Here is a 25,654-nt window from a genome sequence, read left to right on the forward strand (position 1 = left end):
CCTGGGTCTCCTGCATTGCAGGTGAATTCTTTACTGTCTGAGCCCCCAGGGAAGACTAAACTGTGGTATGTATGCTCAGCTGCTTAGTCGTGTCTGACTCTTTCCGACCTGGTAGACTGTAGCCCACTAGGCTCCTCTGTCCATGTGATTTTCCAGGCAAGAATAATGGAATAGGTTGTCATTTCCTCCTCCAAAACTGTGGTATATGTGTTAGCTTTTGATTACCTCCAGTTTTTTGCCTCTGCCCTATGAGATGGTTGGATGGTATCACCGACTTGGTGGACATGAGTTTGAGCAAGCTCCGAGAGTTGGTGATGGACTGGGAAGCCTGGCGTGCTGCAGGCCATGGGGTTGTAAAGGGTCAGACACGACTGAGCAACTGAACTGAAACCTTTTCAGAGTTGTGTTGTTCTTGGGATCCGGTTCTAACAAGATAAAACTTGATAACCAAGGTGACCTGGAGTGGCTTCTGCTCTGGCTCCTCTGTCCTGGAATTCAGGCTTCCATGACACCAACCCTTTGGTAACCCAGCAAAGGGCTCGTGTGCCCATGATGCAGAGCCAGACTCTGACAGTGGGTTTGGTTTGTGGCAAAGTAAAGACTTATTGCCAGACACCAAGGAGGGGAGTGGGAGACAAGCCTCAGATCTACCCCAACTTGGTCTTTGAGTTTGGAGGGTTTTTTTGTTTTTTTGTTTGTTTTTAAGGCTAGAACGAAGCTGGGGTCATCATTTTGTGACTTTTTCCCCACCCCACCCCCCATGACATTTCTTAGTTGAAGTTTTGGGTATCTGGATGTTTCTGGTTTACGACTCTCTAGCCAGGTGGTCCATGGCTTGAGGGGGTCTTTTGCCTAATCTTGTCCTTGAGAAACAGTCAAACTTTGCACATTAACAGTGATATCTCTAGTAGCAATCTTAGTATATTAACGATGTTATCAACAGCAGCAGTTTTAGTCATCTGACCTGATTAGTGTCCAGTTACCACAGGATTGAGGTCAGAAGGTAAAGGAAAGGGAATAGTTTTGGACTGAGAGATTAATTATAAACTTTATAAGGGAACACGTTTTTACGGGGACTTGGTTTCACATTTTTCAATTACTTAGCACTTTTCTCCCCTGCACAGGACCTTTGCATGTGCTGATCCTTCTGCCTTTCCCTCCTTACCTTTCCCCCCTGTTGCTAAGTTACCTCCTAGATCCAGTGAAGTTGTCCCTCCAGGAAGGCTTCCCTGATGTCCCAACCAGGGTTGGTGACCCATTCAGTTGCTCTGGTACTAGCAGAAGCTTGACCCCCACATTCACACAGAAATGGTGTGAGGGATCTCTTCATCCAGCAGGAAGTGGCCACACCTTGCATTTGGTTTTCATCAACAGCAGCTGAACAGCTGAGCTCACCGTCAGTGCACAGCTGCTGTATGTTAAGGCCAGTAAGACCAGTTCTGCCCTGAAGGAGTCATTGCTTATTAATTTGTGAAATCCTGCTCATCAACAGGAGGAAATGGCAACCCACTCCAGTATTCTTGCCTGGAGAATCCCAGGGATGGGGGAGCCTGGTGGGTTGCTGTCTACGGGGTCGCACAGAGTCGGACACGACTGAAGCGACTTAGCAGCAGCAGCAGCTGATCAACAGTATAGCCAAAGGTTCTGTAAACAGAGCAGGACCATGCCTCAGGCCAGGAGCACAGGGGTTCCTACCTTCTTAGCGTCCTGTGTGTTTACACCTGGCTCCTTTGCTATTTTATCTTTTACTTTTGCTCTGAATCCTCTTCTACTGGCCTCTAACCCCCCCACCCCCCACCCCCAGCCCGCCCTCTAGAATTGAAGACTCATGGGACCTCCAGGGGCAGAGGCACAGAGCTTGCTGGTCAATCAGATAGCTCCTATTTCTCCATTATGCCTTACTTTCTTTTAAAAGATGATTTATTTCTGCCTTTTTTTTTTTTTTTTTTTTGGCCACACCTCACAGCATGGGGGATCTTAGTTCCCTGACCAGGGATCAAACTCATGCCCCTGCAGTGGAAGCTGGGAGTCTTAACTACTGGACCAACAGGGTAGTTCCAATTATTCCTTACTTTTGAAAAACATTCTGTTCTCTCACTGTCCTAGAACCGTCTAAGAGGGGGGTTAACTGGGTTCTAATTCAAAAGCCCAAGCAGGGATTCCCAATTGCGTCAACTTGAAACAAATAATAAACATGAATAACTCTTGAAACTGGAAGTATTAGCCCCACCGGTGTCTTTTATCACTGTTACTCCCTACCAATATTTCTCTCTCTACAGGGAACATCTAGGTTATGACCTTGAGGAGCTGTTTATCATTATGAAGGGAAAAAGATCAGCACATACATACATAACACTCCTGTGAGCAGCCTTCTCCCGCCTGTGGCCTACTGCTGCTAAGTCGCTTCGGTCATGTCCGACCCTGTGCGACCCCATAGACGGCAGCCCACCAGGCTGCCCCATCCCTGGGATTCTCCAGGCAAGAACACTGGAGTGGGTTGCCATTTCCTTCTCCAATGCATGAAAGTGAAAAGTGAAAGTGAAGTTGCTCAATCGTGTCCGACTCTTAGTGACCCCATGGACTGCAGCCCACCAGGCTCCTCCATCCATGGGATTTTCCAGGCAAGAGTACTGGAGTGAGGTGCCATTGCCTTCTCTGCACCTGTGGCCTAGGAGAACGTTAATGAAAAGGGGATGAGCAAGCCACCTGCCACACCTTAATGCTGGGGACGGTGATTCAGAGCAGTTCCAGGCACTGGGTGAGTCAGCATGACTCAGTGCCCCTGGAACATCTCTACGTGGCTGTTTCATGGGCACCCAGTTGCCCAGGCCAGGAAGCTGGGGTCTTCCTTGGCATATTCTCCTTCCTGATCCTCCATGTCAGACCCCGGGTCCCCGTGCCATGTCCAGCGCAGTGCCTTCTTGTCCCCACTCTGGTCCCCACTCTTGCCCGCTCTGGTCAGTCTGGGCTCCACCCACAGCAGGTTTTCTAAAACGTGAATGCGAATATGGTTGGATTTCCCTGGTGGTCCAGTGGTTGGGAATCCGCCTGCCAGTGCAGGGGACACGGGTTCGATCTCTGAGCTGGGAGGATGCCACATGCCGTGGGGCAACTAAGCCTGTGTACCACAACCACTAAGCCTGCGCCCTAGAGCCCAGGCTCCGCAACAAGAGGAGCCACCGCAGGGAGAAGCCCACAAACCACAGCAGAGAAAAACCTGCACACAGCAATGAAGACTCAGCGGCACAGTCAAAAAATTAATTAAAAAAAACCCACAAGTATGGTTCCATGCTGTTTTAAATCCTTCATTGCATACCCATTGCCCTGGAGGTAAAAGCTCAAACTTTAACAAGGTATTCAGAGCCTCATCAACCTGCCCCCTAATTCTAAGCTCATTCACTGTGGCCTTCTGCACAGCCTCCAACGTGTCATCACTTGTGATCCCCTCCTGTGATCACCCATGTATCTGTCAAGTGCTTGCTTAAATGCCAGCTTCTCCTAGACCACGCCCAACCTTAGGCCACGCCCCCAGCTCACCACACAGGTGGGAACTCATTAAGAGTGTTGAGAGGACTGAATTCCCAAGCTTCAACAAGGCTTTTAATAGCACATGGATGCTTCCCTCCTGGGTGTGGGCACCACCCCCAGCAGCAGTAGGGGATCTTCTACTTCACAGAAGCTCTGGGTACAGCACACTTTTCTAGGAGGCAGCTGTGATATGGCTGAACGTCCTGGGCTTTGGAAACTGCCCAAGGACAGCTCAAACCCAGGTCTGGCTGTTTGCTGCCGCCCTGGGCGGGTTATTTAACCTCTGAGTCTCAGTCCCTTCATCTGTGAAGTAAGGGTGGTAATCACACCCTCCTCTGGCCTGTGGTCCAGCCAGGAGAGCGGGGGCGGCTGGAGGGTCCCAGCCAGTCAGTTTTAGAGCAAATAACAGCCCTACAGAACAAACATTTCTGATAAATAGGTTCCAACTCTGATGAGCCGTGGCAAATTCTATGAACCCAGTCATGAAGGATATAGCAGTTCAGTGGGTCCAGGAAGAAGGTTGTAAATAACACGAGATCCTGCTGGAGGCTGTTCTCAAAGAGCAGAGACGCCCCTGGGCCCTCACGACCCCCTCGGCACTGCCCTCCTCCACCTTCCTGCTCCTCGGACAGTTCTCTCTGATGGGAGGTGAGAGAAGCCGCTCTCGAGGTAACTGCTGATTTTTCTTTTTCCCCAACCAGGTATCAAACCTGCGCATCTTGCGGTGGAAGTGCCAAGTCTTAACCACTAGACTGTCAGGGAAGTTCTGATAACTGCGATTTTATTAGTTGAGTCCTTGGGTCTGCAGCAGACAACTACCAACCCCCTCAGCCCTCTCCTGGTGCCCCTCTGGAAGGCCTTGGCCCACTGCCTGTACATGGAGAAGGGCAAAGCCCCCCACCTCGGGCAGCAGCCAGGGTGTGGCCCCTTCCATTCCCCAGTGCTCTGTATACTCCCAGACAGGGGTGTGCTCTGTCATCTTCGTTTCCACTGCTGGGCTTCTGCAGCCAGTGAACAGCACAGAGAAAAGCCTTCCATCCTTCCCCGCACCCCGTCACCCTCTGGGGAGTGTATCAGAAGAAGCCGATGAGCCCAGGGTCTGTGCCAGTGAGTCGGTTGCCCTGGCAGCTGGGAACAAGGCGCAGGTTTTGTGTGCCAGCCTGAGAGCAGGACGGACTGGCTGAGCCCCAAGAGCACGTCAGAACTCGAGGTAAAAGCGCCAGGCACAGCGCCCTCCTTGTCCCTGCAGCACCCCCACCTCATCAGCCAGGAGGCCAGAAGGCCCTGTAACATGTGTGGCCCGACTCTACATCCCCAAAGCGGGGAGATCCCATGCTCTCTGTCGGCCATTCCTTGTGGCAAGGGGGTAGAGAAGCCCCCGGCCTCAGGAGAGGCCCAGATGAAAAGATTCTAAAACCATCCACAGGCTGAGGGGCCCACAGAGCCCAGTCAGACCCTGGGTCCTGAGGTAGGAGTCTGTGGGAGCAGACCCACAGCTGCCACTGACAGTGTCGTGGGGCTGCCTGCCCTCAGGACGGCATCTCCCCAGAGGCCGCTGCCTCCTGGGGTGTCTGAGAGGCCTGGGCGCACCCACCTGCCTCAGCCATGGGCTGGGGGCTCACAAAGAACCCACTGGCACCCTGTCCACAGGAAGAGCTGAAATTAGGCCCTGGGCATCGAGGGGCTCTCCCGGGTGCCCCTGCTATGAGCTGGCAGCCAGAGGGTCTGTTGCAGGGTCTGAGGCCTCTGGTGAGGAAGCAGCTGGGCCTTCAGGCTGAGTGGGATGCCATGTTGTAGGAGGCTTTCTTAAGGGTCTCCAGGAAGAACTGTTCATTCTCCAGAAAGTCGTGGTCCTGAAAGGCAGAGCTAGGTGAGCAATCGCCCTCTGGCTCCTTCCTGCACCCGCTTCTGTGGACAGGGATGCAGATCGCTGGACTGGGCGTGAGGGGACCCTGGGGGTCAGCGGATCGATCAGTCCTCTCCCGACTGACGTCCTGGCTCTGCCTGGCTCTGGATCCGAGGGGGTGGGGCAGGGAACGTACCAGCTCTCCCTCCAGGGGAGGCCATGTGTCAGCACATGACATGGGCCCGCTCGGCCTGTCTGCAAACTGGAGAAAATTACAGTACCTGCCAGGGAGGGCTGTGCGAGGGGAGGCTCACAAGGCTCAGCGCAGAGCCTGGCGGGTAGGAAATGCTCCCTCAGTGACACCACGAGCGTCTGTGAGGCCTGGCCTTTACCTGCCGTGCTGCTCTCTGCCAGGAGTGGGGTGGGCTCGGCCCTCCCCGGGGCCAGGCTGTGCTTTCTCCCTCCTCTGCCTGAGCTTCTTGTCCCCACTGTGAACACGAGGAGCCCTGAGTCCAGGGGCAGCGGGTGGGCCTGGGTGGCCACTGCTCCAGGACGCTTACCTGCTCAGCTGTGTGTTTCAGCAGCACCAGCTTGGCGTAGAGATGTGAGGGACCCAGGCCGACCGGCGGTTGGCTGCACCGAGGAACGGCGGGGGCAGGTGCCACCGTGGCTGAAAGGCAGAGGAGGGCGGGGTCAGGGGGCAGTGTGGCAGGAGACCAGGACAGCCACAGCTGGATTCTGGGGCCTTCTCACCGCTGCGGGTGGGTGCGACCCAACCGACCTTCCGGGCACATCCAGCTTTCAAAAGCCTCAGAAAATGCTCATGAGATCTCAGCTGCTAAGTCCAATTCTGAAAATTTATTCAAGGGAAATAATCAGGGAGAGATGTATGTATTTAACAAAGATTTCCACTGAAGTGCTAGTTACCTTATCAACAACAACAAAAAAAAATCAGTAGGAAATTAGTAAAAATATAGGACAACTCATAATGAAAATTATGTGGATTAAGAGTTAAATGTGTAATTACTGACATGAAAATATGTTCCATCTGAATATTTCTGAATGGAAAAAATAAAGGTACAAAACAATCTATGATGCAATCTCATTTTTTTTTTTAATGGAGGAGAAAGAGTAGCTTTATTTCTTTACCAGGCAAAGGGGGTATGGGCTAGCACCTCAAGAACTCAATTTTGTTTTTAAAAACATACACACAACAGTCTAGAATATTATGCACCAAAATGTTTATAAAGTGGTTCTAGAGAGTGGGTTGAAGGTTATTTTTTTTAATATAAGCATGGTCCACTTTAAAGCTTATCTGGCTGTGCTGAGTCTTATTTGCAGAACACGGGATCTAGCTCCCGACCATGGTTTCAACCCTGGCCCCTGCACTGGGAGCTTGGAGTCTTGGACACTGGGCTGCCAGGGAAGTCCGGAGGGAAATATTTTAAAAACTAGTTTCCCTTCTTCTATTTTTGACCTATTTTTCTATAACATGCATTACTAGCATAAAAAAAGAAATAACAAGATGACTTTAAGCTGCAGACTTCCCTGGTGGTCCAGTGGTCAAGAATCTGCCTTCCAATTCAGGGGACATGGGCTCCATCCCTGGTCCAGGACGATCCCACATACCACGGGTCAACTAAGCCTGTGTATTGTCACAAAGATCCACCAGAGCCAAAATTTAAAAAAAAATAAATGAAATAAAAATAACTAACTTAGGTTTTAAAAAAACAAACTCAGCTGCCTCCTATATTGAGCACACAGGAGGCTGGGCAGGATGTGGCTGGCATGTTTTGCCCAGTGGGCGGGCTGAGCCGATGTCCCCTCCTCCCGGAGTTACTTACCACTCAGGCTGGAGGCTGCGGGGTCCTGGGCCCTGGAGAGCAGCCCCACTGGGCCGGAGGGCAGGTCCTGTCGGACACGATCCAGCTGCAGCCGCTGCTGGGCCAGACTCAGATGCTCCTGTCCCGGGCCCCAGAGAGGAGGACACTGCAGTGAGGGCAGAAGGTGGGGGAGGGGTCCTGGGGAGGGGTGCCGGGGGCAGAGCCTCTGGGAGACACCTTGCCTGGTGCATGTGGTGCTCCTGCTGCCGCAGCCGCTCTTGCTGCTCCTGCACCAGCTGCAGCCGGGCCTGCTGCTCCGACTGCAGCTGCCGGGCGTCACGCAGGGCCCGCTCCCCTTCCTCGTACTTCTTCGAGGCCACCTGCGGGGAGCCCGGCTGGGTCAGCTGGGCTGGCAGAGGTCAGCGTGCCGCCCCCCACCCCCCGGCTGCGCCGTGGCACCTGGCTCATGCTCTCCACCTCCTCCGCACGCAGCCTGATGCGCTGGGCAGCGGCGCTGACCCTCTCCTTCTCCAGACGCAGCTCCTGCCGCTCCCGCTCGAGGGCCTCCCTCTCGGCTGCCAGCTGGTCCTCTTTGGCCCGGAGCTCACTGGCCCTGATCTTCAGCTCTGCCTGCTCCTGGAGATGTTAAAGCCTGGCTGCATTCTCCTTCCTGGAGTTGAACTGGGCTCTGGGGACCCGCAGGTCACCCTGCCTCATTGCTGGGGCTGAACTCCACCCTGACTCTGGGAGGAGGTGGCGGGAGACCTGGCGCCAAACCCCAGGCTCAATTTCTCTGAATCCATTTCTTCATTTCTAGAATATCTAAGTCATGGGAAGGTGATGAGGATTAAAAGAGCAAATGAGTATAAAGAAGCAGTAAAAGCAAGTTGTTACTATGATGATTGTGGTTGTTTCAATTCCGCAGTGGTGACTCTTATTACCGCTGCGTGCTTTCTGAAGCTGACCATCCTGGGGAGGATCAGACCGTGAGGGCCAGGGTAGGGAGAGAGGCAGGGCTGTGCGGGGTTCCCACCATCCGGGAGGCTCTGGGTCCTACCTTGGCCAGGCTGACGAGGGTGCCCTCCCGCTGGGTGTCCACCTGCAGCGCCCGCTCCGCCTCGCGCTCGGCCCGCTCCTTACTCAGCTTCTGTTGGGTGAAGAACTCGGCCCACTCGGCCGCCAGGCGCCGCCGCTCCTCCCCGCATTTGTGCATGACGGACTTCTGCTCCTCCAGCAAGGCGCTCTGGGGCGAGGGGGCAAGGGCCCCGGTGAGCATCCCTGGGCCTGATGGCAGGGATGCAGCCAATCGTGGTGCGTCTGGACTCACCTTGGCCCTCTCCAGCTCCTCCCGCTCCATGGCTATCTGCTGGACCATGACCTTCCTCTGCTCCTCCAGAGCGCGCTGTGCCGCCTCGGCCTTGGACTGCTCGGCATGCACCCGCCAGCGTTCCTGCGGGCCCGGCAGGGTCAGGGCTGAGCGCTCCAGCCCCTGGAGGCTCCACCTGCTCCCAAGACAGGCCTGAATGCTCCCCAGGGAGCTGAGCAAACCACCCTCATCTGGCTTTTCCCACGCTATGCCACAAACACCAACTTTCCTGAGCAGTAAAAATGGGAAGGAGCCTGGGGACTGGTTTGAGGCAGGCACTGAGTCAAGCGCTTGATAGGGCTGAATAAACATGGTTCAGGATATAAAAACATCTGTGTCCACATACTGACAGGTCTATAGGGTATCTGTGATGTCATCAGTGGCTACCTCGGGCTACTGGATAATTTTTCTTTACTGTTGCCAGTTATTCTAATTTTTTCAATGACATGTATCATCTTAGAACTTTGTACAAAGAAAGAAAAGGTTATTACTATTTCTGAATTCATCAAATATTTACTGTATCAATTCTCTCAGGAATTGCTTTTTTGTTTGGTAGGGGTCAATGTGAGTTGTTTTTTCCCACAAGTGCAGCCAATTATTTTCACCACTTATTAGATTATAACCAATTTGCCTGTCCTTGCACTGGGTCATGCTAATCTTGTCTATGTCATTCCAATTTTAGCACATGTGCTGCTGAAACAAGCACGAAAGGGCATGATTTTTTAAAACACAAAGCCTGCTCTTATAGATGCAAGAGATGAAGGGAGTTTAAAGACAGCTCAGGAGACAAGAGCATTTCTCCCAAAGTCACATCAGTGATGGCATCAGTGATGAGCGGGTAGGGGCTAGACGGGGTGGGCTGGGGGCACTTCTGGAGGCTGGGGAGGTGGGAGTCCCTGCAAAGGCAGGAAGGGGCAAGAGAGACAAAGAAAAGCACCGAGGAGGCCAGGGCAGAGGACAGCTGCCCAGTGCCGGGTAGACAGGCCCTGCAACAGGGGCAGGAGGACGGGCCCCACCTGCTCCAGCAGCCGGCTCTGCTCGCCCAGGCGTGCCTCCATTTTCCCGATGACCTCCTGGAGCCGACTCCGCTCTTCCTCCATGTCCCGCTGCTGCCGGCTCAGCCTCTCCTGCAGCGCTGGAGGAGGCCCACAGGGTGCTCACTGCCCACCCACCTGCCTTCCCATCGGCAGGGACAGGACGGAGGAGCCCGGGGCCCCAGTACCTTGGAGCTGCTTGTCCTGCTGCCGGATCCCCAGCTCCCGCTCCTGGGAGGTGCTGAGGTGTGAGGCCTCCACACGGGAGGACAGCTCGTGCAGGCTGCTGGAGAACTTCTCCATCTGCTCGATGATGCCGTTCAGGGACCTGGGGTGCAGGGGGCGGGGCTCGGGTCATGAAGGTATGGTCCCCCGGCCCCGCCCTGCTGGGGGAGCAGAGCCTGATGGCGAGCCTACCGTGTGTGGGAGGTGGCACTGGTCACGGCGTCGATCTCCCGGTCCTTCAGCAGCTTCAGCCGCTGCAGCTGCTCCTCGTGGTCCTTGCGCATCTCCAGGATGGAGGCCCTAGGGGATGGGGTCGGGGGGAGGGTGGCGCAGTGAACACCCTGGGCAGCTCCGTCTGGGAGGGGGCTGCTCTGGACGGTCCGTGCTCTGTGGCCTCTCCTCCCCGGCACCAGGCACTGCCTCCATTTCCCTGGCTCCTACGTCTTCTTATCTTTCTTGCTGCCTTATTGCCACATCCTCTCTCTGGGGGAAGATTCCTTGTTATTCAGCCAAGGACACCTGACGGGGGCCTGACAAGCCTTTCGTGTCTAGCCAATCTGAGCCGTGGGGAAAGGCCGACTCAGCCCACCTTGGCCGACCCCCTCATGTGCCTTTTCTTTAGTTCTGCTTTCCTCTGGAAAGGCAATCAGATCCACAGGCCAGGCACAACCTTTTCCAGGGCTGATGCAGTTACTAGCTTCGAGTGGTCCGGCTGATGGGTTGGTTCACCTGTGCTTAATTAGCGCTTGGGTTACTTGCTGCTGCCAGGCCCTGCTTGAATAGCCAGTGACCTTGGGCCCTGCCAGGATGCCCTCGCTACTCTGAAGGAGTGGGGGGATCCCCACCAGGGGTGGGAGGGTACGTGAGATGGGTCAGTGAGGTGGGCCTCAGTTCTCAGTCCTCATCTGGAAGCAAGGGGTCAAGCCTTGGTACAGAGGCTGCTGAGCCCACGGCTTGGGGTCTCAGGGCAATTGGCTTCCTCTGGCCAGCCCTGAAGCCGGCCCCCGGCCCCTCCTCACCGCTGCAGCTCCCGGAGCCGCTCCATCTCCTGGTCTTTCTCCTGTGTGGCGGCCGCCAAGCGCCGCTGGTGCTGGGCCGTGAGTTCAGCGCGGGCCTGCTCGGCCTCCTGGCAGTGCGACAGATACTGGGCAGACAGCTCCTCGTTCTCTCTCTGCAGCCGCTCTTCCCGTTGCTGGTACGATGCTTCTAGCACCTTGACTCGGCTCCTGCCAACAGAACACCCAACCGTGAGGCTTAGAAGGGGAGGCCAGAGGGCCCTCAGGGCACCCGAGCTGGGGCTGGCCCTGAGCCACGGGCAGCCTGGGCTGGAGGAGCTGGGTACCTGTGAGCACACTCGATGAGCTCCAGGTCTGCCTGGTGCCGCTGCTGCAAACTCTCCAGCAGCAGCTTGTGCTGGGTCCGCTCTAGTTCCAGCTTCCGCACCTGGGCCATGGCATGGAGGGAGGGGACGGAGTGGAGAGTCCCTCAGGCTGCCGGGGGAAGCCGTCCAGCCCTCACGGCACACCCTCCCACTAGCCCTGCCCTGGAAGCCGCTGCCCCTCTGCCCCTCACCTGGGCCTCGAGCTCCGCCAGCCGGGCCTGACTCTGCAGGAGGGTGGCCTGGAGCTCAGCGGTGCCGCTCTGAAGCTGAGCCTGTGCCGCCAGGAGCTGCTGCTGGTACTCAGAGCCGGGCAGCAGGCTCCAGGCCAGGGACTGGAGGAGAGGGGGAGAGATGTGCCCCATCAGGTAGGGGACAGGACCCCAGCTGAGCTCACCTCTGACCTGCCAGGCTCTGCGCCTGACCTGTGGCTGGAGACAGGGACAGGGTCATGACACCCAGAGGCCAAGGATGAGACCTGGAGGGTCATGTGGTCCCTGTCCTCCCCTCTCAGGTCAGGTTGGGGAAAATGAGTCTCCCCCATGCCCTCAGAACAACATCCTCCCAGCAGGGGTTCCACATAAACAGCGGGTCCCCGCAGAGTTCCAGCTACAACAGAAGGTGGTAACCCCGGCCCTGCTGTCAGGCCTGAAGTCCCAATGCAGAGCAATGCTCTGGGTCCTGCAGGCTGCCCACCACCCACCCACCATCGCAGAGGCGCTTCCGGGTTCCTGGGAAGCGCTCCACAGGGGCTCCTGTGGGGCCAGGCCTCCTCCGGCCTGGCGGGCACAGGTGCTATTGCGCCTGGGCAATGTGGGCGGTGGGAGGACGGCAGTGGAGGAGGTTTTCTAGATGGAGCAGCAGGACAGCTGAGCCCTGCACTCTGAGTGAAGCATTCGCAGCTGCCTCTGCCTGGGGGCCACCTCAGTTCTCCACTGGTGCCGGCAAGTGAGCACCCAACCCTGTCCAGGAGAGGCAGGCGATTGCTGGTAGGGAGACAGGGGCGCCGGCTGAGAGGACAACGCATTCCTCCTGGCAGTTTGGCAGGTGCTGCCTCTGAGCACAGGAGAACTGCCCCATGGGCCCGCCTGTTTGTTCATGTTCACCCTCCCTACCTGAACAGGCACAGAAGGCCCTGAGGGTTCCTGGGAATTCGGGAAAACAACTGCAGGCTCTGAAAAATCAACGGCACAGAAATGAGGAGGCACAGGGAGGCCGGCAGTCTAGGCGTGTGCTCGGGAGAGCCTGGCTTCATGTCTGCCTGCAGAGACCCCCGAAGGAAGCTCTCAGTGCCTCTCCACCCAGAGTTAACCTCCCAAAGAAAGCAGAACACACACCTGTGCCAGAGTGGTCTCCAGGGGCTCTTCCCCTTTTTGGGTCACCTGCATGGAGGGCCAAGGTGGCCTTGTTCCAAGTCACGGGGGACCTGTGGACATGGGGTGGGGGTGGCAAGGTGAGCAGCCTGCTGCGAAGGATACAGGGAGGAGGGGAGGGCTGGTCTGGCAGGAAAGGCGAAGGCCAGGGTCAAGTCATAGGCTGGAAAGGCCTGAAGGCTGGTAGCTTACTAAGAGTGGGGTCTCAGCTGGAAAAGGGGACGGGGATCTGGCTTCAGGTCCCCTGACTCAGTGGGTCTCGTGCATGGTCTTGGATCCCATACACCACACTGACCACGTGGAGCCCAGCACAACCGCCCACTGTTCTAGGGACGGGGGCTTGGGCTGGCCCCCTGCGCCTCACCCGCCTGCAGCCCCGCCTCGGACTGGACGTACCCAGAGGCGGCAGGCGGGGACCGTGGCCCTAGCGCTGCTGTTCCTGGGATCTCCCCAGCGGCTGCTGGCTCGAGCCCTTGGGTGTTGGCAGCAGGCTGACTGAGAAAGCAAGTGTCAGTATGAAGGCAGGAGAAGGTCTGGGTTAGGCTGGACGAGGGCGGGCTGGGACAAAGCCCAGGAGGGAAGCTGCAAGGCCGCCCCTCTTCCCAACCCCCTCCACCTTCCTCCTGTTGCCACCATCCCGTCTTGGGAATCCTCCTCACGGTCTGAGCCCCTGGCCTTCTGCAGCCCTCCCGGGGGCAACCACCTGGTAACGTCTAAGGAGCAGCTGTGGCCCTGCACGGGCACCATGGCCCTGCTCTGGTCCATGCCATGCCCGCAGCGTCCACTGAGGCCCTGCCCACTCGCCCACCGGCTCCAGCGCCCTGTGGTTCCTCTCGTCTCCATCCGCTCTTCCCTGTCCGTTCTTGGCTCTCGGGGCCAGTGAGGAAGCTTTCCCTTCCCTTGGGTTTCAAGTCCAGGTCCAGACTGCCCTCCTTGCTTACTCAACCCCAGGGTGGGGTGACATGCCCAGCCTGTCACACAACTGCCCACCTCGCCTCCCCTTTGCTCTGGCTGCAGAGCTTCCTCTGGATGGTCCCAGCCCACTCTGGGGCTGCTCCCTGTCCTCCCCCACATTCCAGCCTCCCCCAGGAGCCCCCTGGCAGCCACTGTCTTCTCGAACACTCCCCAAGAGCACAAGTGATCCCCCACACATGTTGCCTGCTTTAGCTTGGTCAGCAGAGCCACTGGACACCGGGTGTCCTGCCAGCCCGAGGGCGCTGTGGACAGAGCCCTGCTCGGAGGCACCAGGAAGGCTGTGTGAGCCACATGAGGGCACCCTGGGTCTCCTGCCCAACCAGGCCAGCGCCTGGCCCCACGGCAGCAGGGCGTGAGCATCAGCAGCCCCCCAGCTCCCAAAGGTGGGGAGCCAGACGCTCTCCCCATGCCCAGAGATGGGGAGAAGCATGGCTGAGAGACTGCACTCTGCCCACAGTCAGCACAATGGGGGCGCTGCTGACGGAGGCGCTGAGTCCTCCCTCCGGAGAGACGGCGGCCTGAGCCCTACCTGCGGGAACACGGCCGGCCGGCTGCCCCCGCCAAGTGCTGGCCCTCAGAGGCCGCGGCGCGCTCCGCTCTGGCCAGACCTTGGGCCTTCTTCCGGGACAGGGCGTGGCTCAGCCAGTCCTCGTCTGCCTCCTCCTCAGATGCTCCTGGCTCTGCAGCCTGGCTGCCTCTGGCAGGAGGGCCGGTACCCTCGGCGGGTGCTTTTGCCCCCGAGGAGGAGGGCAGCCCAGCCGGGGCAGGGTGGCGGATGGGGGCGGAATGCTGGCTCGCAGGAGGGGGGCCCCTCCGAGCCTCCCTGCCTGGGGAGTGGGGGAGCAGGTCCGAGCCGTCGTCCTTGAGACCCAGCCAGTCGGCGCCTCCCCTCCTGGGCGGGGTAGGGCTGGAGGCTGCGGGGGTGCTCTGCCTGGAGCCAGCTTCTCCCTTGGGGTCTGTGCCGCCATCTAAGAACCTACTTCAAGACAGAGAAGAGGGGAGTCTAAGGCAGGCCAAGCAGCCTTTCCCAAGAACTCTTGACGGGCCTTTCCCTTCACTGCCTGGGGGGACTAAGGGGCCCACAGTAAGAAGTCAGGATGCCTGGGGCCCTGCTCAGCCAGAGCCACGGCGAGCCAAGTGAGGTCTGCAAAACACCTTGATTCAGTCACGAAAACCAGGGACAAATCCATCTGCAGCAAACAGGACCAACCACGGGCACACACACCCAGAGAAAAGTCAGCTGGGTCAAGCACTTCTAGGCTTTCCGTCAACAGTCATTCCGTCACTCACTTATGCATTTGGCCATTGTCTCTTGTGACTCAGCTGGTAAAGAATCCGCCTGCAATGTGGGAGACCTGGGCTTGATCCCTGGTTTGGGAAGATCCCCCAGAGAAGGAAAAGGCTACCCACTCCAGTATTTTGGCCTGGAGAATTCCATGGACTGTATAGTCCATGGGGTCACAAAGAGTCAGATACAACTGAGCAACTTCGCTCTATGAGTTACTGGCAGGCGGTAGCAGGTTCCAAGGTTTAAGGGAAGAGTTGATACACATGTGTGCAAGGTTACTGAGATGGAAAGAGAGGCTGAGGAAGCCGACGTGACATAATGTTAACACCATGGAGCCTGGAGAAAGGATAGGAGGGAGTTGTTCTCACAACTCTTCCATCAGTTTGAAATTATTTAAAAATATAAAGTTTAAAATATATATTGGGAGAAAAAAAAAATCTCCAAATTCAGAAAAATCCATGCACTAGCTTAACATTTTGTTGCCAACTGGGACGAGACCACTGTTAGGATGGTCAAGGCAGAGCCCAGGGCCGGGCTTCCCGGGAGCTGAGTCTGAGAAGCTGCTGCCCGAGATTCCCTCTTGCTCCCCCGGGTCTGGGTGTTCCTCACGGAGAAGGGGACCAGCTGACATCACAGCAGTTTCTGGTTCCCTGGGGCTTCCAGCTGAGTCAAGTCCACCTCTTCCTTACTCTTCCAAGGAGGCTGGGAGCAGAATCCAGGGTCCGCTCCTTCTGGGGAGGCCGTCCCAACCCCTTGGCCTGGACTGCTGGGCACTGGCCACTCCCCTCCTTTGGCGTCCACGGAGTCTAGTGCCTCCCAAACAAGCCTGGTGGTGGGATGGGGTGAGGGGGCCCCCCACTTTCTCAGCAGGGAACTCTGCCTCAGGCTTACCTGACAGCCTGCCGGCGGGACTGTCGGCCCTCCGAGGAGCCCACAGTGGGCTGGTAGGCCCCAAAGGTGAAGTCCTTGTCACCCCAGGTGTCTTCTTTGTCTGTGAATGAAGGAACCCGTGATCTAGAGCAGGTGGAGTCGACCTGTGAGTGCTGCAGAATGCTGGGTTTGAAAAGGGCTGAGCTAGCAGCTTAACGGGTAAGACGAGTGATGGGGACGCGGAGGCGGAGGAAGCCGTGTGAGGGGCTGGGCGTCAGTCTACACCTCTAGCCTCAGCACACAGAACATCACCGTGAGCTGTGAAAAGTGCACCTGAGAAGCCGGGCCCCGACCCCTGCGGGTGAGGCCGGGTGAGCTCGTGTGTCCCAACAAGGGCTTCGAGCCGACGGGCCGTGGGCCGATGCTCTGAACAGAGCAACACTGGCCAGAGCAGCGTCTTTCAAACCGTGAGCTGCTGCCTATTAGCAGGTTGAGAAACTAATAAGTTACAACCGATATATTTAATTGTCAAAGTGCTTAGTTGCTCAGTCGTGTCCAGCTCTTTGAGACCCCATGGACTATAGCCTGCCAGGCTCTTCTGTCAGTGGGATTTTCCAGGCAAGAATACTGGAGTGGGATGCCATTTCCTGCTGCTGCTGCTAAGTCGCTTCAGTCGTGTCCAACTCTGTGCAACCCCATAGATGGCAGCCCACCAGGCTCCCCCGTCCCTGGGATTCTCCAGGCAAGAACACTGGAGTGGGTTGCCATTTCCTTCTCCAATGCATGAAAGTGAAAAGTGAAAGTAAAGTTGCTCAGTCGTGTCTGATTCTTAGCAACCCCATGGACTGCAGCCTACCAGGCTCCTCCGTCCTTGGGATTTTCCAGGCAAGAGTACTGGAGTGGGTTGCCATTGCCTTCTCTGAGTCAAAGAGCATATAAACCAAAAAAAACAACAGAGACTTGAACACGGTGACGATTATTTTCTGACACTTTTGACCCAGTTCATAAATATGAATAATACAATGTGTGTGTGTGTGTGTGTGTGTGTGTGTGTGTCATGATGTAAAGCTTATTTCTTATTATGGCTCCTGGTAAAAACCTGTTCTGTCCCTCTGCCCCCACCCCACAAGCCTCCTCACCCTGTGGCCGCTGGTACTTCTTGTCCAGCTTGAACTCCCTGTGCTCGCCGGTGCCTGGCTGGGCTAGGAGCTTGGCAGCAGGGCCCCGACCCAGCAGCTCATCCAGCTTGGAGCGGGCAGGGAGGGGCCCTTCCCTGCAGGAAGGGACAAGGGGCAGGTACCTGTGAGCACCAGGGGTTCCTGGGGGGGCCACACTGTACCCTCCCTCTCGCTTTTCCCTGGTGGCACTCTCCACGCCCAGGGACCCTTACTGGTCGCCCGCCTGCCTCTTCTCTGCCTTGGGGCTGTCTCCAAACCCCAGGGTGGCCATGATGTCATCCCCATCGTCAAAGAGCAGCTCTTCCTTCTTTCGGACTGGAGTGTCCCCAGGAGTTAGAGGGATAGAGGGCCCTGAGAAACAGAACACAGGGCACAGTGGCCTCAGCCTTCTGGTCCTCAACTGTGCGGTTTGAATGGGCTGAGGGGGCGTTTCTCTACCTTTGAGTGGAACAGCAGGCACAGCAGCGTCTGGTCCCACCCTGGCACCCGACTCCCCCAGCCTGACTCCTGGGCGCTCCCATCCCCTCTCCCTTCCCTCTTCCCAGAGACTGATGACCTCTTGGTCCAGGATCTAAGACCCCTGGTCCCTGCCTGGTGGGGTCTCTGGATCTGCACTGGCAAGTTCGGTGAGTCAACTGCAGCAGCTCCAGGAACGTAGCAAGCCCACCCTACCGTGATCTCCGACCGGGGCTGGGTTCTTTTTGGAAGAGGTTTTCGTCTCTGTGGAGGGCAGCTTCTTGGGGATTCCATCCTCATCATCAGAGAGAAGTCCTGCCAGGGGGTCTTCTGAGCCTCACGGGCAGAAGGGGAAGCAAAGGGCGGACTGTATGTCGCGTTCAGGAAAACCAGCGCTGTACTGCCCTGGGGGAGTTACTGACCGGAGAGCTGTAGCTGCTCTGGCACCTATGCAAGGCGCTCGGCATCTGGGGGCCTGGGGTAGCGGGGCGCCGATACAGGGCAGACTGGGCCAGGGGAGAGGAAGCAGGGAGAGCGGCCCCAGGGCCCGCATTCCAGCGTGACTGCCCCAGGCTCTGCTGTCTGCACCAGGCTTCTAGGAACATCCCCGAGGCTTGAGAAGGCAAGTAAAATGTCAGGGAGTGCATGAAGGACAAGGGACTTTCCCTCACGCTTTATAATCTTCAGTTTGACCCCTGGCTTCCAAGTCCGGGCAAATAAGTGCCCAGATATCCCAGCCAGAGGGGCACAATTAGTCCCTTCCTCAATTCGTGAGGAACAAAATCAACGGCACCAACTGTCTGCTCCACATCTGACAGACAGTCTGTCAGCCCTCGGGCAAACAAGCATCCAAACTGGAGCGTCCTAGAGGCATGACTGCAGGGCCTGCGGTACCTTCCAAGGAGAACTTCCTGTACTGATGCCCAAAGCCGGAGGGAGACGGAGGTAGCTTCTTGGTGGGAATGGCATCTCCTACAGGCAGCAAAGAGGAGCCAAGGTCACAGGCCTGGGTCTCTTCTGGCCTACATGCTGCCACACCGTGACGGGGACCCCGGGCTGCCGTGTATTTCCATCTGGTGGCTGAGGGCTTGTGGCCGTGGACACAGCTGTGGGACAGGTCTGTATCGCCCTGGATCTCAATCAGGCTTTTGGCCTGGAAATGCGGTCTGGAAATGACCTTCGGCCCTCTATTCACAAGTTGCTCCAAACAGGAACATGGGTTGGGCCGAAGCAAAAGTTACCATAAAATTCTGCAATTTAACTCAAATGGATTCTCCAGGAGTCCGAGGAAGTGGGGGCGGGGGCGGTGGGAAGCTCAACTCATCTCCCTCCCCAACCATAAACGCTCCAACACACAGGTGCACAGTGAGATCCTGGTCTTCCCCCTCCCAGGCAGAGAGAACCCACAGGGCATGAGGCCTTCTGTCTAAGCATCTCCCACATCCCCAGAGTGTCTTCTCATTTGAGGAGCTATGTCCTACTCACCTTTCTCATTGGCGGTTAACACACCGGCGATTTTAAGGGGACTAGGCGGCTCTTCTTTCCCAGAGTCCTTTGCAGGCCTTTTGTTTGAGGCTAGACTTGGCTTCAGCCCTAAGAGGTCAGCATCCATTTCATCGAGGTCCTGGAAAAGCAGGAAGGAGGAAGGAATCCCCACAGGTGCTCAGCTGGCAGGTGCTAAACACCCCCAGGCTCTGAGAAGCCTGGTAAGGATGCTGCCTCCAACTTCCATGTGGAACAGATGGGGACTTGGGTGGGGGACCCATCCCAACAAGGTTACAGGACAAAGACAGAGGCAGGGCCGAAACCCAAAGGCTCCACACAGTCGGTCTCAGATAAGCCGAAAGGTTTCCGGCTGGTGCTCCCACCAGCCCTCATAAGCAGCTGCCACCTTGAGAGGAGAATGGGAGGGAGCCTCAAACTTGCTTTCAGCAGCTTCTCACAAAAACTTAGCAAATGCCGAAGCTGTTTGCAGTAGAAACGAAACAGCAGGGTCCTGGGGTTTAAGGTTACCCAAGGTGTGGACTTCCCTGGTGGTCCAGGGGTTTAGAATCTGCCTTCCACTGCAGGGAAGGGTGTGGGTTTGATCCCTGGTCAGGGAACTAAGATCCCACATGCTGTGAAGTGCAGCCAATGAATACATAAATAAATAAATGAAGGAACAAGAGGGAGAATGAAGGCTTGGTGTAAAATAGTGTCCCAGCCCATCTCCTCGAAGCTGTTTCCTTACCTTCATGGCCTGCAGCAGAGACTGCGGGTCTGCATCAGAGATGTCTGAAACCTACATGATGGAAGGGTCAGGAGAGACATGCTGGTCAAGGCCCAACAAAACTCAGGACCCTTATCACCTGGCTCCTGTGAGGGCAGGAGCAGAGCTGGGCGAGGGGAGGAGCATAATTTGGAGGGTTCTGCCCTCACGGTGCTCATATGGAGTCAAACCTGACCAGCTGTGGACACTCACAAAGCGCTGCTGCTTTCGGGTCCTCCCAAAAGGAAGTCTACAGCCATCACAAAACAAATTAAGCTCCTTTCCCTCCACATGATCGGACAGCGTGGAGTTTATTATGGGAAGTGCCATAAGAAGGGGCAACCGTCGAGCCTCCAGCAGCTGCTCGGAGCTCTCCTTTCTAGCTCATCTCACCGGGAGGAATGAAAAGGATTTGCTCTGAGTCCACTTGGCAGCCCTTGGGTACTGTTTTAAGAACAAACTGGCTTTGTGGGGACTTGTAAGCCTTCTGTGGGCAGTCCCTCAGACACAACAGCCGTCTCACTGTCTCTGGGGGTGAGCAGAGCCAGTGACGAGGAGAGAACAGGCCAGGCTCACCTCGGCATCAGCTCCCGCCAGGCCTGCCTGGGTGATGAAGGCATCGTCTTCCAGGAGGGACCTGCAAAGGAGCAGAGTCTATACCAGCACCCCCACCTCCATGGTCCCCAGGGCACTAGATGATTCAGGGAAGGAGAAGGAGCTTAGAGGGGCCAAGTGAGCCTAGACAGACTCCAGAAGGACAGAACTGCTGAATGGAATCTCACAAGTCACCGAATGCGATGATTTTTAAGTTTGTTAAAAATGTACAGTCCCTTTAAAAGCAACAGGTAGGAGAGAAAAACAGAACTATCTGGGCTAAAATGAAGGTGGAGAGTGGAGTGCTCACAAAGTGCCTCCCTCTTTCTCACAACCGTGGGGAAAGTTCAGAAGAACAATCTGAGTCACCAATTTGAGAGTCAAGCATCTAGGCCAATCCTCTTATTCCGAGGGTAAGAAAACAGAGGCTCAGAGAGCTTCAGGAATTGCCCAAGGTCACACAGTAAGCAGGACTGGAAGCCGGAACCTCTGACCTCCAGTTCAGTTCCCTTCCCACCCCTCCAGGATCCTCCATTGCCCTGGAGTTGAAGGGAGGACAGGAAGGTTGTGGCCCTACAAGCAGGACCCACCGTGAGCGGAGAGGGAGGGAAGGGCAGGAGCATTCAGCCTGAAATGGGGCTTGGATGCCCGGGCGGCCCCATGTGCTCACTTTGGTCTAGGCCCGGAGGGAGGGGGCACCTGGGCTACACCTGGGGCGTCTCTGGCACGTGACGTAAGTTTAACGGGCTTCTCAGGTGGTGTCACTGAAAAAAAGAAAATAAAAGATGTGATTCGGCCACAGAGAACTGGAGTCAAGATGGAAAGGACTGCACCTTGCCCACCAAGCTGTCTCCCATATCTTCCTACTGAGAGAGGGGCCTTTTTGGAGAAAGGAAACTGATCCTTGAGGCAGGTCTCTTAAAAAACCTGAATGGAGGAGGGCATCATATATTTCCAAGCAGGAAGTCAACCCAACTGGTGCCAAATCAAGAGGTTGTTCCCACCCCCGACCAGGAAAGCGGAAACAACGCACTTCCATCACCCATGGGCTTGCTTTGTGCATGCTTCTGGGCCAAGGTGGGGGGAATCTCAGCCACGCTGCGGCTGGTGAGCTTTGCTGACCCCAAAGCCCTGTTTCTCAGTGCAGCAGACATGGACACACAGGGCAAGGGACTTGTGTCCAGAATACAGAAAGAACTCTTACAAACTCAGGAATAAAAAGGCAAATAACTCAGTTTGAAAACTGGGTAAAGATCTGAATAGACCTTTCTTCAAAGATATAAATGGCCAGGAAACACATGAAGAGATGTTCAAGGTCATTAGTCATCATTAGTCATTAGGGAAATGCCCATCGAAATCACAATGAGATTTAACTTTACACCCACTAAGACTGCTATTTGTTGTCGTTTGTTTAGTTGCTAAGTTGTGTCCGACTCTTCTGTGACCTCATGGACTGGAGCCTGCCAGGCTCCTCTGTCCATGGGATTTCCCAGGCAAGAATACTGGAGTGGCTTGCCATTTCCTTCTCCGGGATGGATATAATGAAAAAGAAAATAACAATTACTGGCAAGAATGTGGGGAAATTGGAACTCTCTTACGCTGCTGATGGGAAGGTACACTGGTACAGTTCCTGTGGGAAATAGTTTGGGGGTTCTTCAAAAACTTAAACACAGAGTTATCATATAATCCCATAATTCAACACCTACGTTTATACCCGAAAGAACCGAACACATAAGCCCACACAAAAACTTGTATATGGTTGTTCATAACAGCATTATTCATAACAGCCTAGCTGAAATGTGGAAACCACCCAAACGTCCATCAACTGATGAATGGCCAAACGAAATGGGGCACATAGAACAATGGAATATTGTCCAGCCATGCAAGGGAATGGAGAGAGGAATGTTACAGTGCAGATGAACCTCGAACACGGGGAAAGGCAGCCGGATGCAAAAGCCTCATACTGTATGACTCCATTTAATGTAAGATAAGGCAAATTCATAGAGAAAGAAAGTTAATTAAGTGGTTGCCTAGGGGTGGAGGAGGGGAGAGTGAGCAGTGACTGCTAATGGTGTGGAGTTTCTTTACAGGGTGACGAGAATGTTCTAAATTCAGCTGTGGTGGTGACTGCACCCTTTATACTACATGTCGCTGAACCGTACACTTTATACAAGACTGAACTTTATGTGAATTATATCTCAGTTAATAAAAGAGAGAGAGAGCAAGCCTGAATCAGGGGGTTCTGGGGAAGGGGCACTTACCCTCATCTCCCAGGAGGTCACCAAGGACATCATCAATGGAGTCTGGAACAGGAAAAGGGCCACCGTGACTTCAGGAGGAAAGAAGGGTCCTTTAGGGCCTCCTAGCTTGAGACCTCATCCAGGATACCCCACCTGGATACTTCTGGATACAGAGCCCAACAAAAAGGATTTTTCCCTGAGTCCCATCTGTTGTTTATTTCTGAATTACTCTGAGGGCCAGCAAGGCGGCATAGGGAGTTCCGTAGGAAAGCACAAGCTACCTTTGGGATTACAGGGAAAACAGCAAGACTCACACCAAGGGACTTCCTGCTCCCAAGGGAGGGGGCCTGGATTCAGTCCCTGGTCAGGGAACTAGTGACTGCATGCTCCGTTGTATCTGACATTTTGCAACCCCATGGACTTTGTTGCCCTCCAGGCTCCTCTGTCCATAGAATTTTCCAGGGTACTAGCTAGATCCTACAACTAAAGATCCCAAGCGCCAAAACTAAGACTTGGCACAAATAAATATTAAAAAAAAAAAAAAAAGACATTCACTGAGAACATTCAGGCAGACATTTCTAAGTCATGTGGACCCAAGGCGGGGGAATTATTTTTGGCTTATGGGTGATGTTTCATCCCCACTTACCTTTCAATCTTTTCTTGGTTTTTGGTGCCTAAAAAGGGAAAAACAAATCCCATGAACAAGATCAGACAGTGAATGTGTACTAAAACCCAGAATGCAGAATGAATTGTTTTGCCTTTTGCAAAGATGGGGACAAGGAGCACCAGTGACATTTGGGGACAGATGGCCTTTATGGTTTTCTTAGAGTTTCTCAGAATAGACTCATTCAGAGCATGAAAAGGGCCACCCCCAACCAGCAGTGGATGCCACAGTGGGTGCTATCTGGTGGGTGGAAGTCTCTCCTTTCCCCCAGATTTCAGACGCCACATATAACCCCTCCCAGGATGTAATGTTTTCCTCTAATCCATGTCCCTGACTGTTCAGTATCAGTGACAGACACGTAAAAGTGCTTTCCAGATGGATATTCAGAGGCTCAAAAGAGATGCTTGCTTACTGTTTAATAAGAAGTTGCTTTTTTTCTTTTATGCCGTGCTACACAGCTTGCTGGACCAGGGATCGAACTCATGCCCCCTGCATTGGGAAGCACAGAGTCTTAACCACTGGACCTGCCAGAGAAGTCCCATTAGTAAGTTTGATATCCAAAATCATCACTCTTCTTTGGGGCCACCCAGTCCCCAAAGTACTTCATGCAGTCAAGCTCTTGGAGGTGGAGGCCGGGGGGAGGGTAGACTCCCATTTCCACACACCTGCTCTGATTCTGTGCTGTTGGAGAAGACTCTTGAGAGTCCCTTGGACTGCAAGGAGATCCAACCAGTCAATCCTAAAGGAAATCAGTCCTGAATACTCATTGGAAGGACTGATGCTGAAGCTGAAACTCCAATACTTTGGCCACCTGATGTGAAGAGCTGACTCATTTGAAAAGACCCTGATGCTGGGAAAAACTGAAGGCAGGAGGAGAAGGGGAAGATGAGATGGTTGGATGGCATCATTGACTCAATGGACATTGAGTTTGAGTAAGCTCTGGGAATTGGTGATGGACAGGGAAGCCTGGTGTGCTGCAGTCCATGGGGTCCCAAGGAGTCGGACACGACTTAGTGACTGAACTAAACTGCTCTGCATTCTGCTTACCATTTCAAGGCTCTGGGGGCTGCTTCTAGCTCCTTCACAGTGCTGTCCAGCTCACTGGAATTCTGCCTGTCAGGCTCATCCTCCCTAATGAAGAAAATTAAAGTGTCTGCTCACAAACAATTTGGCTTTAACAGTGCTTGAGTCAAAGATTGATAAAGCCTTCTCTCACTTTACTCATTCAAAAGGTCAAAACCTATTTCCATCAGTTAAAAATTTCTTATGGTGGGTGATTCAGATGAGAGGCAAAGTGTTCTGGGTAACTTTTTGAGGCTTGGAGATTATTTGAAAAAAGTGCAGTGGTCCTCATTCCTTATTCTGAAAGAGGATACAGAAAATAGCAGGTCCCCATCTTAGAAAGATGGGCTTCCCTGGTGGCTTAGATGGTAAAGCGTCTGCCTGCAATGTGAGAGACCTGGGTTCGATTCCTGGGTCGGGAAGATCCCCTGGAGAAGGAAATGGCAATCCACTCCAGCACTCTTGCTTGGAAAATCCCACGAATGGAGGAGCCTGATAGGCTACAGTCCATGGGGTCCCAAAGAGTCGGATACGACTGAGCGACTTCACTTTCATCTTAGAAAAGAGGTGGGGGTCTGGCTCTGTGGTCAATACACCTTTCCAGGCAACACTCAGGACTACTTTACCAGCAGCAATCAGCACACAGAACGGATGTGAAAGCTGGTTACTCTTTGATAGTATTTTCACTATTGGTGGAAAATTTCCCCCTTTAACTGTAAATCCAACTCACTCCATTAGTGGTGAACTGTTTTCCCCAGAATTATTCTTTCCCGCCCGCTCCTCAAAAAGTTACGCAAACTGACCTTTGGCACAGCTTGGAAGAAAGTAGTAAGAGGTGGGCAGCTCTAGTTGTCTGGTGCCGGCCTGTCCTGTTATTAGAATGCAAAGTTAATGTGGGGTTACTACACAGGGGCCACTCTGAATGCTTGAGTTTCTCCTTCTCTGTAATGGCAGTGTTCACGACCCAACGTGTTTTTGTCTCCTATCACATCTAGGAGCGTCTCCCATTTCCCAGTGATCCTGTCCCAGCCTCGCAGACCGTGGGAATTTCTAAGGGAGGCTGCAAAGGCCTCAGGACCACAAGGACCATCGCATCGTTGTGCACAGCCAACTCCGTGCCAGGCGTTTTAAGATCCCTTAGCTAGGGACCTCCCGGTGTCACCCCCTCGGTGCTCGCGCCCAGCCCATCTCGATCCCGAGAGCAGCCTATGATCCTTCCAGCCCCTGAAATCCTCCCCACGCTCCCTGCCCCCCGCCCCCCGGTTACGTGCCATTCCCCTCGGAGACGCAGCCCCTGGGACGTGTCCCAGACATAGCTGACGGTCCAGGCTCCACTCCAGCCCGGTTCAGTAGAGGCCTCCAGCTTCGGAGCGCTACGGACGCCAATCTCTCGGTCGCCCGGCCTCCGGAAGAAAGGAGAGGCGCGAAGCATCCTGGGGGTTGTAGTCCTAAGCCCGCTCACCTGCTAGAGCCAAGGGAGTCTGGGGCGCTGGAATGAACCACACT

The 25,654-nt window shown here is 55.0% G+C and overlaps 1 protein-coding gene and 1 non-coding gene across 7 annotated transcripts; both read right to left on the reverse strand.

The window, feature by feature from the left end:
• Positions 1–4,292: 4,292 nt before the first annotated feature.
• FBF1 (Fas binding factor 1) lies at positions 4,293–25,023 on the reverse strand. 6 transcript variants are annotated; one of them, XM_025279535.3, is made up of 30 exons: positions 24,952–25,023; positions 24,134–24,217; positions 23,069–23,096; positions 22,444–22,485; positions 20,853–20,946; positions 20,165–20,225; positions 19,571–19,621; positions 18,826–18,964; positions 18,235–18,312; positions 17,557–17,676; positions 17,097–17,235; positions 16,846–16,979; positions 15,728–15,827; positions 14,078–14,527; positions 12,970–13,068; positions 12,538–12,626; positions 12,316–12,374; positions 11,395–11,535; positions 11,165–11,265; positions 10,842–11,048; positions 10,015–10,122; positions 9,786–9,925; positions 9,580–9,698; positions 8,525–8,647; positions 8,255–8,440; positions 7,657–7,833; positions 7,440–7,577; positions 7,219–7,336; positions 5,935–6,044; positions 4,293–5,381 (listed from the first exon to the last, which is right to left on the reverse strand). In XM_025279535.3, exons 2-30 carry the CDS (start codon positions 24,134–24,136, stop codon positions 5,298–5,300), a joined length of 3,438 nt encoding a protein of 1,145 aa, XP_025135320.3. In that variant the 5' UTR covers positions 24,137–24,217; positions 24,952–25,023; the 3' UTR covers positions 4,293–5,297. The 6 variants fall into 6 exon arrangements, 5 of the variants coding, with proteins under 5 accessions (XP_025135320.3, XP_044794526.2, XP_044794527.2 ...); XM_044938591.2 differs by having other exon boundaries at positions 14,078–14,524; positions 24,952–25,012; XM_025279538.3 differs by lacking the exon at positions 4,293–5,381 and adding an exon at positions 6,156–6,224 and having other exon boundaries at positions 24,952–25,012.
• LOC112584093 lies at positions 9,167–9,269 on the reverse strand. Its single transcript, XR_003108443.1, has one exon. It is a non-coding gene; the product is annotated as a U6 spliceosomal RNA (small nuclear RNA).
• Positions 25,024–25,654: the final 631 nt, after the last annotated feature.

The sequence above is a fragment of the Bubalus bubalis genome, chromosome 3 (assembly GCF_019923935.1).
Source record: "Bubalus bubalis isolate 160015118507 breed Murrah chromosome 3, NDDB_SH_1, whole genome shotgun sequence".
Lineage (NCBI taxonomy): Eukaryota > Metazoa > Chordata > Mammalia > Artiodactyla > Bovidae > Bubalus > Bubalus bubalis.

What these genes read in the sequence shown, in the direction of transcription:
- FBF1 (XM_025279535.3), bottom strand. An exon ending in AACCAAGAAAAGATTGAAAG is followed by an intron (nt 22,486 to 23,068) that starts GTAAGTGGGGAT and finishes TTCCTGTTCCAG; the next exon opens with ACTCCATTGATGATGTCCTT. An exon ending in GTTAACCGCCAATGAGAAAG is followed by an intron (nt 18,313 to 18,825) that starts GTGAGTAGGACA and finishes TGCTGCCTGTAG; the next exon opens with GAGATGCCATTCCCACCAAG.